The sequence below is a fragment of the Lepidochelys kempii genome, chromosome 5, assembly GCF_965140285.1.
Source record: "Lepidochelys kempii isolate rLepKem1 chromosome 5, rLepKem1.hap1, whole genome shotgun sequence".
In the NCBI taxonomy this organism is placed as follows: Eukaryota; Metazoa; Chordata; order Testudines; family Cheloniidae; genus Lepidochelys; species Lepidochelys kempii.
The window spans coordinates 135,969,015-135,981,450 of NC_136384.1; the positions used below are offsets into that span (position 1 = coordinate 135,969,015).

General features: G+C 45.6%; 1 protein-coding gene across 3 annotated transcripts in view; it reads right to left on the bottom strand.

Annotated features, from left to right (window-relative positions):
* NCBP1 (nuclear cap binding protein subunit 1) overlaps nt 1–12,436 on the bottom strand; it is a 60,052-nt gene that overhangs the window by 43,990 nt on the left and 3,626 nt on the right. The window contains exons 3-7 of one of the 3 annotated variants that reach the window (XM_073346043.2): nt 10,638–10,738; nt 8,926–9,082; nt 8,339–8,446; nt 6,597–6,718; nt 1,425–1,494 (exon numbers count right to left, since the gene is read on the bottom strand). In XM_073346043.2, coding sequence (XP_073202144.2) covers nt 1,425–1,494; nt 6,597–6,718; nt 8,339–8,446; nt 8,926–9,082; nt 10,638–10,738 — 558 coding nt within the window. Of the gene's footprint in view, nt 1–1,424; nt 1,495–6,596; nt 6,719–8,338; nt 8,447–8,925; nt 9,083–10,608; nt 10,739–12,436 lie in introns of all 3 variants that reach the window. The other 2 variants (XM_073346044.2, XM_073346045.2) reach the window with 2 other exon arrangements.

The following is a 12,436-nucleotide window of genomic DNA, read 5'->3' on the forward strand; positions in this document are numbered from 1 at the left end:
CCATGCGGAAGTCCATATCTACATCTCACTAGGGGCACCAGGACGTGGGGGAGGGCGGGCAAGAGGTCTGGCCCGTCTACTTTTTGCCACAGGCTCAACCCCCTGCCCCTCCTCTTCCCCCTAAGGTCCTGCCCGTTGGACAGGCCAGAAGCAGCTCCCGTCCCAGGTAAGAGGCACCCAGAGAAGCTGTGGGGAGCATGGACTGTCCTCCCCCCACCCTCCCCCGAGCAGCCCTTGGCCCATGTCCCCACCCCCAGACTCCTCCACCCAGGGAAAGTGGAGGGTCCGTGGCTCCCCACAGCTGCCTGGGCAGCTCTTACATTGCCCCAGCTCTTTGGTGCCACTGCCAGGCTGGAAGCTGGAGTGGGGTATGAGCCACGCAGGCAGCTGTGGGGAGCCATGGACCCTCTACCCGCCCGGGGGGAGAGGGAGAGAAGGGCACAGCATGGGCCAGGGTCTGCCCTCGGGGGCTCCCACCCCAGCTTCTGGCTTGACCAGGGCCTTGTGACCCCCCCACACTTTTAGGCAGAATCCATCGTCCCTGTCTGTCTCTTACTCAGAGCCTACGCTTACTCTGTAACAGAGCTTCTCCTGGGAGCTTCAGAGCCACATCGAGCTTCAGAGCCGGAAGAGATGACCCCTCCCATTCAGGATTGCAGCAAGGGTACTGAAAACATTCGCTGAAGTGGGAGCATCTTTCTCTGAGCCCCTTGCGCTGCTCCATTGCCTGCTACGTTACAGAGGGGCTGAACTACGCTAATAGCCCCGCCTCCCACAGGAAAACAGTTCCTCTAATTTCCCACATGGGGGGGCCAAGCTGGGATCCCTGGCCAACACTACCAGTGCACCTCTTCATACCTGTCTTCCAAGGGGGAGGAGTGGCTGCCTGTGCTTCTTGCCACACAACAGCAGGTGGGTCCTTCTGAGCGTGACGGAGACAAAAGGTAGGCCCTGAACCTACCTGTCAACACAAGACCGCTGCAAAGAATGAGGTCACTGAAGGGCCAACAGTACAGGTCCCCTTTCCGTCAAGGTCAGTGTTGTTTCCAACACAATGTATCTCTCCCAAATGGTGACTAGATAATTAGTTGCATCAGGATACCCCAAAAAAGGGAGCCTCACAGTACTCTCCCCGCAGTGATCTCAGCCTGCAGCCGCTGCTCAGCTGAGCAGCAAGTGTTTTCCTAAGTGGTGTGCCAGAAAACAAGTGTGTCCCTGTAGAATGGCCATGTTTTGCACAGGGTTAGACCTGAGAAACTAAAGACAGCTGGTTATGTAGAACCTACTGGTGATAACACAAACCACGGGGAAAGGGAGAAATATATGCTTCAACAAGATCACTTTTTCAGAAGGGGAAAGAAAAAAGTGCTTTAGCCACAGATTTTTCTACTTTTGTTACTACATAACAAATAAAATCCATTTACCTCTTCTTGTGGATGTGGCTTGTCAGCAGACCAAACTTGTAACATGGGTACATGGATCTTCTGACGCCGTCTATGACATATAGAGAGAAAGCCTATCCATTTTAAAACTGTAATCTAGAAAAAGTAATGTTTTTCTATTGTGCATGTACAGCATTTGAGCTCTTCAGCTCTGTAGCTTTGTAGTAAACTACCATTTACTAATCTGTCAGGTATTATTTAAAGTGCTACTATGCATTGTCCTCGCTGCAGTATTTAGTTATCTACACTTGAGTTAACTCATCCAGTTATAGTGGACATTTCACAGCACAGAGTGACGATTAGCAGCATCCAGTGTTTGAAAAGAAACACAGAAGTTGAGCCTCCACCACATTCTTAGCCCTGGTCTACACTACCGAGTTTAGGTCGAATTTAGCAGTGCTAGGTTGATTTAACCCTGCACCCGTCCACACAACGAAGCCATTTCTGTCGACTTAATTGGCTCTTAAAATCAATTTCTGTACTCCCCCCCGATGAGGGGATTAGCGCTGAAATCAACATCGCCGGGTTGAATTTGGGTCAGTGCGGACACAATTTGACGGTATTGGCCTCCGGGAGCTATCCCACAGTGCTCCATTGTGATAGCTCTGGACAGCAATCTGAACTCGGATGCGCTGGCCAGGTAGACTGGAAAAGCCCCGTGAACTTTTGAATTTTATTTCCTGTTTGGCCAGTGTGGCGAGCTCATCAGCAGAGGTGACCATGGAGTCCCAGAATCGCAAAAGAGCTCCAGCATGGACTGAATGGGAGGTACTAGATCCGATTGCTGTATGGGCAGACGAATCCGTGCTATCAGAACTCCGTTCCAAAAGACGAAATGCCAAAATATTTGAAAAAAATCTCCAAGGGCATGAAGGACAGAGGCTATCACAGGGACCCGCAGCAGTGCGGCATGAAACTTAAGGAGCTTAAGCAAGCCTACCAAAAAACCCAAGAGGCAAATGCCTGGTCGGGGTCAGAGCCCCAGACATGCCGCTTCTACGATGAGCTGCGTGCAACTGTAGGGGGTGCTCCTACCACTGCCCCACCCCTGTACGTGGACTCCTGCAAGGGAGGGGGGAAGTCTCATGCAACAGGGATGAGGATTTTGGGGATAAGGAAAATGAGGAGGAGAGGGAGGTTGAAGATAGCACACACAAGGCAAGCGGAGAAACCGTTCTCCCCGACAGACAGGAACTGTTTATCACCCTCGAGCCAATACCCTCCCAACCCTGGCTCCCGGACATTGAAGGTGGAGAAGGCAGTTCTGGTGGGTGTACCTTTGTAAATATAATACATGGTTTAAAAGCAAGCGTGTTTAACAATTAATTTGCCCTGAAGACTTGAGATGCATTCACGGCCAGTATAGCTCCTGGAAAAGTCTGTTAACGTGTCTGGGGATGGGGCAGAAATCCTCCAGGGACATCTCAATGAAGCTGTCCTGGAGGTACTCCCAAAGCCTTTGCAAAAGGTTTCTGGGGAGGGCAGCCTTATTGCGTCTTCCATGGTAGGACACTTTACCCTGCCAGGCCAGTAGCACATAGTCTGGAATCACTGCATAAGCAAGCATGGCAGCGTGTGGCTGCCCGATGTTTGCTAGCATTCAAGCAACATCCGTTCTTTATCTCTCTGTGTTATCCTGAGAAGAGTGATATCATTCATGGTCACCTGGTTGTAATAGGGGAATTTTATTAAGGGGACATTCACAGGTGGCTGTTCCTGCTGGACTGTTTGCCTGTGGCTGAAAAAAAATCATCCCCGCTGTTAGCCACTCGGTGTGGGGAGGGGTGAAGCAATCACCCCAGAGAATTGGGGGCAGGGGGAGGGGGGGGGAGGTTAGTTGGGTTTGTGTTGCACATTAAACCAAAAACATCAGCCCCTCCTTTTAAATGGCTAAATGTGCCTTTTTCAATTTTAATCCCCCCCCCAGCAGCTGTAAAGGTTTCAATGCTGCAACTAGGATCTCCGTCCCAGAGGCTAGCGCAGACAAGAAGGCAAAAAAAAACGCACTTGTGATGAAATGTTCTCTGAGCTCATGTAGTCCACCCAAACTGAAAGAGCCCAGCAGAATGTGTGGAGGCAGACAATGGCAGAGTCCAGGAAAGCACAAAATGAACGCAAGGACAGGAGGGACACGCGAGAGGATAGATGGCTGGAACGAGGAGAGGTTGCGGGATCAGGAGGAAAGGTGGCGGGAGCATGATGAAAAGAGGTAGGATGCAATGCTGAGGCTACTGGAGGATCAAACCAATATGCTCCGACATATGGTTGATGTGCAGGAAAGGCACAGACCGCCACCGAAGCCCCTGTATAACCAACCGCCCTCCTCCACAAGTTCCATAGCCTCCTCACCCAGACGCCCAAGAACATGGGGGGCCCTCTGGGCACGCAGCCACTCCACCCCAGAGGACTGCCCAAGTAACAGAATGCTGGCATTCAATAAGTTTTGAAGTGCAGTGTGGCCTTGTCCTTCACTCATCCACCACCCCACCCAGTGCTTCCCTCCCTCCTCACCCCTCCCAGGCTACCTTAGCAGTTATCCCCCTATTTGTGTGACAAATGAATAAAGAATGCATGAATTTGAAACAACGACTTTATTGCCTCTGCAAACGGTGATTGAAGGGGGACGGGGACGGCGGTTGACTTACAGGGAAGTAGAGTGAATCAAGGGGGTGGGTTTTCAACAAGGAGAAACAGAACTGTCACACTGTAGCCTGGTCAGCCATGAAACTGGTTTTCAAAGCTTCTCTGATGTATAGCGCACCCTGCTGCGCTCTTCTAACCGCTCTGGTATCTGGCTGCTCAAAATTGGACGCCAGGCAATTTGCCTCAACTTCCCACCCCACCATAAACGTCTCCCCCTTACTCACAGATATCGTGGAGCACACAGCAAGCAGTAACAATGGGAATATTGGTTTCGCTGAGGTCTAACTGAGTCAGTAAACTGCGCCAGCGTGCTTTTAAATGCGCATTCTACCACCATTCTGCACTTGCTCAGCCTGTAGTTGAACAGCTCCTGACTACTGTCCAGGCTGCCTATGTATGGCTTCATGAACCATGATATTAAGGGGTAGGCTGGGTCCCCAAGGATAACTATAGCCATTTCAACATCCACAACAGTTATTTTCTGGTCTGGGAATAAAGTCCCTTCCTGCAGCTTTTGAAACAGACCAGAGTTCCTGAAGATGCGAGCGTCATGTATCTTTCCCAGCCATCCCCCATTGATGTTGGTGAAACATCCCTTGTGATCCATCAGAGCTTGCAGCACCATTGAAAAAGTACCCCTTGTGGTTTATGTACTCACTGCCTTGGTGGTTTGGTCCCAAGATAGGGAAATGCCTTCCGTCTATAGCCCCACCACAGTTAGGGAATCCCATTACAGCAAAGCCATCCACTATGACCTGCACATTTCCCAGAGTCCCTACTCTTGATAGCAACAGCTCAGTGATTGTGTTGGCTACTTGAATCACAGCGGCCCGCACAGTAGATTTGCCCACTCCAAATTGATTCCCGACTGACCGGTAACTGTCTGGCACTGCAAGCTTCCAGAGGGCTATCGCCACTCGCTTGTGAACTGTGAGGGCTGCTCTCATCTTGGTATTCTTGTGCTTCAGGGTAGGGGAAAGCAAGTCCCAAAGTTCCATGAAAGTGCCCTAATGCATGCGAAAGTTTCGCAACCACTGGGAATCGTCCCAGACCTGCAACACTATGCGGTCCCACCAGTCTGTGCTTGTTTCCCAGGCCCAGAATCGGCGTTCCACAGCATGAGCCTGCCCCACTGCCACCAGGATGGCCAAACTGCGGGGGCCCGTGCTTTGAGAGGTGCCCATGTCCTCATCACTCTCGTCACCGTGCTGCCATCACCTCCTCGCCTGCTTTTGCAGGTTCTGGTTCTGCATATACTGCATGATAAATGCGTGAGATGTTTACAATGCTCATAACTGCCGCACTGATCTGAGCGGACTCCATGCTTGCTGTGGTATGGCGTCTGCAGGAGAGCAGGGTTGCAGGGGAAGCGATGGTTGGATGACCAGTTTTGCAGACCTCCTGCACCGTCTGCTGCCAGGACACAACAGCTGAGTGGACTGCATGCTTGCCGTGGTATGGAAAGACATGAGCAGCCAAGCAGAGTTGCAATGGAAGCGGCCCTGCGAGACCACCAGGAGAGCAGAGTGCCAGCGGAAGCAGTGGATGACAATGGTCACCTAGAGGACCTGCGAGGTGGATTCATAGCATCAGGAGAGCAGAGTGGCCGCGGAAGCGGTGGATGATGACGATGGTTAGCAGTCCTACTGCACCATCTGCTGAAAGCAGTATGGCACCCGCACTAAAAAAGGCGCGAAACAATTGTCTGCCGTTGCTTTCACGGCGGGAGGGGCGACTGACGACACATACCCAAAACCACCCGCAACAATGTTTTTGCCCCATCAGGCATTGGGAGCTTAATCCAGAATTCCAACGGGCGGCGGAGACTGCGGGACCTGTGGGATAGCTACCCACAGTGCACCACTCCGAAAGTCGACGCTAGCCTCGGTACTGCAGACGCACTCCGGCGACTCAATGCACTTAGTGCACTAGTGTGGGGACACACACAATCAACAGTATAAAATCACTTTCTAAAAAATCGACTTTATAAATTCGACCTAATTTCATATAGTGTAGACATACCCTTAGCTTGAGTGTTAGCAGCACTCAAGCTTCAACCCATAGCCCAACTGGCCAGCGAGCTCAAATTTAAAGCACTATTTAACTTAAGCTATAGATCTGTATGTGGACAGGAGTTGGGTTGGGGCACCACACAAGCTAACACTGCAGTAAAGACAAGTCCTATATCTTTAATAAGCTGCTGTTAAAGGAACCCTCAAAACAATCCAAAATAAACAGAGTTCCATCATTTTTGCATCACCATTATAAAAGCTAAACAAGTTTTAGACAAATGGAAAAAAACTTGGAGCATCAACTAGTATGAAAGAGGTGCTTAAATCATTTCGTATTAAAAGAATCCCACAATCTATGCCATTTCACTGTGTCAGACTTCTGAGAATTATCAGGTTTTACAATTTTAGATTAATTTTGAATCATCAATAAGCAAAGCTATTTATTCTACATTTCACCAGGTATCAGGGAAGAGGGGATTGATGTTGGCTGTAGTCTTACTTCAAATAGCTTTCAGTCTGGGACAAAATGCGGTCCATCTCAGCGTCCTTTTTCTCATACAGTTCCTTCCCAACCCAGGGCAGAGATGACAGAAATGCAAACACATACCAGTCACATCGCACCTGCAGAGAACAAGGACAAAAAAAAAAACTTTAAAAATTAAGTTCCATACTTTTAACAAGGAATTTCTCAAGAAACATCCTATTTTACTTGGCAGGTATTAGAAAGAATAAGTTCCTTTGAATACCATGGAGAGAAAAGTGCAACTATACTTCAGTGCTAGTTCGCAGAGCCACCAGTACCCACAGGTGTGTTCAGCAGCTCTGCGTTTGAAAGCGTGAATGTATTTCAGCATGTGGATATCAGACTCATTCACTGGTCTCAGAGCAGCAGCCGTGTCAGTCTGTATTCGCAAAAAGAAAAGGAGGACTTGTGGCACCTCAGAGACTAACAAAGTACACAAGTACTCCTTTTCTTTTTGAGATATGTTCATGTTCATGACATTAAGTATCTAGATAAGCACACTTAGGTTAAGACAAAGTGGTCAAGGTAGTATCTTTTAAATGAACCAACTTCTTAAAAGATTTAGATAATAGAAGATATTACCTCGCTCACCCCGTCTTGCTAATATCCTGGGACTGACATGAGTGCAACTACACTGCACACACACTTAACTTGGTACGGCAAAAATACTGTGCACCAGCACTATTCATTGTAATGATTGAGCAGTCAGCTGCGACTTTACTACAAAGCAATCTTTATCTCTTACCAATATTTTAGATTAGAAGCAGTAAATATTTTTTTTTTTAAATCAATTTACTTGCCACTGTGTGTGTTCTTTGGCCAGTGAAACCAATCACTGACATACAGGTTTTGTTTCAAACACTGCAGGAAAGCATAATAAAACTCCATTGTCTGTTTTTAACACAGTCTCAGGATCTCATTATAAAAACACCTAGTTTTTAACAATGTTAAAATTTTCGTTCAAATTGAAATTGACAATTGCTTTTCAAAACAGAACTATGCCTTAAAGGAATAGTCTGTAAAAATGGGCTCTTTCGTCATGAGTTCTCCCCTACGGGTGTACTCAAAAGCATATCTGCCAACTTTCATAAAGACGAGACCTGTATTCAATTATGACTTCTGTATCAATACAATTGTTTATTAACTTTCCGTTTATGTGAAAAGTCTGTTTAAAGACAACGGAATTGCATGGGTGTCCTTGAGGCCCTCATCTGGCCTGCAGAATCTTTACACTACTGATGATGATGCAGAAGCAGCAAAGTGCACAGTCTGACTCTCAGAGACCATGGTGGATCTGCATGGCTGGCAGTTAGAAAATAAAACGTTTTTCTTCTAAAGTTGGGTCATAATTAATTTAAAAGTCACTGAGTGACAAAAGCCATTTTTAGAGTCATTTTTCGGATTAGATCAGTATTTTAAAGTTTCAAAACACAAACTTGGCAGAGTCTCACTGAGGATTATGTATACGCCAAATTGGAAAGTAAAGAAAGCTGCCTGAGCTGACCGACCATAGAAGGGCCAAGGACTTTATTTTTTCTCCAGCTGCCACTGCTACCATAGTCTGGCTAGAAGGAAAAAGAGTCAGCAACCCACTTGGGGAATTTACCATTGCACCAGCCCATTTTAACCCCTTACATTGCTGGTACTGTAAGTGCCTGGCTGTGAAAAATTCCGGATGGAATAGCAAGTCATCCACAAAGTAAAGACTCCTGTATTACCTGGGGCACGTCTTCCTCTTGAGTCACACTCACAAAGTTCTCAAACATGGCTACCATTGAAGGCGCAGCTATTACATGACAATTAACAAGGTCAGATAGAAAACGAACCTAATGAGGTAAAGAAAAGTTCTGATGTTATACATTTTTAAACTATTCTCTTGCAAGAACTTCAGCAAGTTTGAAGTAGTAAATCTGAGACCTGACAACAAATATAAATATTCATTCAGCTACTAAAACAAACTACTAGGCCAAAAAAAGTTACTAGCACTCGCCTAGTAGCACGAAGGAAGCATGGAGTGTAAAAAGAGTCCCTCCCTGAACAACTCATAAGCCTTGCCCCTTAAACTATGTAATAATATTCACTCTCTAAAAGAATGAATTAAAATTTTTATTTCTTTTGGGAGGAAAAAATCTCTTGAACACCTCAGATCTTCTCCTAGTACATCTATGGAATACCACATGTTGACTCTAGAACAGACCAGTTTCCACAGGATCACAATTAGAGACACCCTACTTCTGGCAGGTGTAACAGGGACAGCACATCAGGTTAAGGGGAAAGGAGCATAAGAGGCAAAAAAAATACTTACTAGATACACAGCTTCATTATACATATTGGCTTTCAAACATTCTTTGAGCTGACGAATCATGGCTTCTACAAATTCCCCACCAAAATTGTAGTTCCTGGCATTCAGCAACCCAACTAGTGTTGTGTAAACAGTAAGCTTTTCGGGTAACAGACGTGCACTGATTTAAACGCAGAAAAGAAAGAATATTGCATCAGATGTTAACCTCTGTCATATGCCACCTGCCACAATTATACAACATCTCAGATTCTGGATAGGGTAGGTTAAACTTATCTATTTCTTGTTCTAGTATAAGAAGTACCACCCAGACCATTAACTTTTCTTTAGATTTGTTTACTTTGCTCTGAAAAATACTCTCCAATGTTTTTAAACTACAATCCTACTGAGAATATAACTACTACTAAATTCAATTTCAAAATATTTTCCCTTCAATTCATTCCAGTGGGTGAGAACTAGATAGTTTCAAACTACTGGGTTCTAAAGCCTGCAGCAATTGTGCATTAATATCCGTCAGCGGTAGCCTCTGTCTCACGTTGAAGTTAATGTGAATTGGATAGAAGTTGTTATTTACAATAAAAATGGCATAAGAGCCTGGAATGGCATTTATTGGAAATTTTACAACACTTTATAGAGGTGTTTTGAGGACTATTTTATAAAGAGGCTTTGAAGTTTAAAAGCCACAAGAAAGCATCATTTTACAGAAGATTCACACAAAACAATTTAATTTTAGTGAACCAGCAGCTGAACTTGAAAGGGTCGAAGTAGATTTTAGGATCATAGAGTCCTAAAACAATTTATGTAGGGTTTTTTAAAAAACTAAACTAGAGTAGAAATAGTGATTCTCACACTTTCTTTTCTCACCCCTTTCATATACATTTTTATATGAATATGACTAAGCAGTTGAAGAGCTAGAGACTGTGAAGATTTGTATGCCCTACTAAACAAGTACTTTTTGTTTGCCCTTGTGTAATTCCTTTAAATACAGTGAAACACCAGGAATACATAAGAGACTTAACACCATTTTGCACTGCATATTTAAATTTAAACATAAAAAGGCTATTGCATCCACATGACTGATTTTAAATGGAAAGTGCTTAAGAAATTCAAAGGGATGGTTCTGATGATAATTTTAGGTCATCTCCTTAACTATGTTTTATATTCATGTGTACTTTTATACCCTGACATGTGCATTACTGCTGTGGGAAGCAAATTAACTGCTTGACTAAGATTGTAACTTGCATTACAATTCTCAGAAAAGCATGGCTGTGATATCATTTGACCGCACATTCAATTCTAATTTCACTTACCCTGGAGCTTAACACTTCATCTTACACAAGATACAGAAAGTATAAGAAGTGCAACACCAAGGGCCAGAAGCGACATCAGTGACAGCTTCATCTGAGGTGGCTCAGCATCAAGGCCCTCCCCTGCAGACCCACACTACCAATAATGAAAGATGGCTTCCCGTGGTGGGGAGTAGGTTTGGGACCCTCTGTCTGCTTAACTGCTCTTAGAGCAGACTAAGTCCTTAAGAGAATGTAGTGTGCATACACAGTATGTTAGTTTTCCCTCCAGTTGTTACTGTTGCCAATTTGAAGTGTCAGTAATGTATGAGCTGTTCATATGAACATTTTAAATATGTGATATATGTTTGAAAAGCATTTAGTGTAGATAATACATCATCACCTGGCTCCACAAATCTTTTGCATACATACACTGTACAAAGAATTCTTAGTATCTTGCTTTTGTAGTTCGGTAGATCTGCCTCCAAGACACCAGCTAGGCCTTCCAAGTTGCTCTCCAAAGAAGAAGTACTCTAAGAAAGGAGATAATTAGAAACACATCACAACCAAATCAAGGGATAGCCAGCCAACCCTTCAGTAACAAGACTGTTTGATTAGAAGACTATTTTATTGTGCTCTTATTGATAAAAGATAAATCTGGGTAAGAATAAAATTTTGCATTTTGTTTTTTAGTGGGAGTGAGTTTCAAATTTCATCTGGCTACACAAGATATTTTTAGTTTGCTGAAAATAGACAGCAGATAAGTAATAAAACAAGAAAGTGAGTAATACCTCTTGAATTCCACACAGAACTGTTGAAGGTAGTCCATTTTTATTTCTTTGTTACTCCAAATCTACTGCAAATATATTAAGGGGGAGGACCATCCTAATCTCATTGAAATGTTTTTAAAAAGAGAAAAACTAAAAAGATCCCTTCAGTATCTATAGTCTGCGTCTTGAAACATACAGGGGCCTACCCTCCAAGTGAGATACCTGTGCTGCTATGCTCCCTGACATTTAAAGAAACAGAACAGTTGTGCACTGTATTTAATTGAACATTGCCAATTAGCTTTCCACAAAGGCATTTCTAAGGTTTTTACTATTTCAGCAATCTGGACAGCAGGAAAAGTTAGTGAACATACTATTCAAATAATTTCACCAGTGTTCAACAGGCAATATATCTACGGAGTAGTATCCAGTTACAGCTAGCAGAATATAATTAAAGTATGTATAGAAAACTGCGTGAAATTAAAATTAAATTACTATTTACAAACTCTAACCAGTCAGTCCTACTTACTACTTATTTTATACCTTCTTTCATTACCTGGCTTCATGCCACTTTTTCCTTCTCTATAATAGACTGGTCTTTTTCTGGAGCTGTCTTCAGTGTATTTCCTGTTTTCCCCTTCTCTCCCTGTCCACCCTCACTTTTTGATTCCCATCCTTAGCAGTCTCCCCTGCATTTGGGATCTTCCTCTTATCCTATATTTTGTTTATACATTCCCTCCATCAAAATCCCCCAATAAAAACCCTGCACTTCTCTTTTTGAATTTATTCCATCAATATCTTTTTCCCACTCAACACCCACTCACTAGATTAAGGACTACGCTACTAAGCACTGATACAAAAGTCTCATTTCATGTACTAGACCGGGATGGGCAAACTATGGCCTGAGAGCCATATCCGGCCCTTCAGACATTTTAATCCGGCCCTTGAGCTGCTCCCGGGGAGCAGGGTCCGGGGCTTGCCCCACTCTGCCTGTGGCTCTGTGCGGCTCACGGAAGCAGCGGCATGCCCCCCTCCCGCTCCTATGCATAGGGTCAGCCAAGGGGCTCCGCAGCTGCCATTGGCCGGAAGCCATGGTGAATGGGAGGTGCAGGGGCGGCGCCTGCAGATGGGGCAGCATGCTGAACTGCCTGGCTGTCCCTCCGCATAGGAGCGAAATGGGGGACATGCTGTTGCTTCTGGGAGCTGCTTGAGGTAAGCGCCACCCGGAGCCTGAACGCCTGACCCCCTCCCGCACCCCAACCCCCTGCCCTGATCCCCCTCCCTGCCTCCAAACCCCTTGGTCCCAGCCCGGAGCACCCTCCTGCACCCCCAAACCCTCATCCCCAGCCGAGCCTGTACCCCCAGCCGGAGCCCTGCCCCAGCCCAGAGCCCCCTCCCGCACCCTGAACTCCTCATTTCTGGTCCCACCCCAGAGCCCGCACCCCCAGTCAGAGCCCTCAGCCC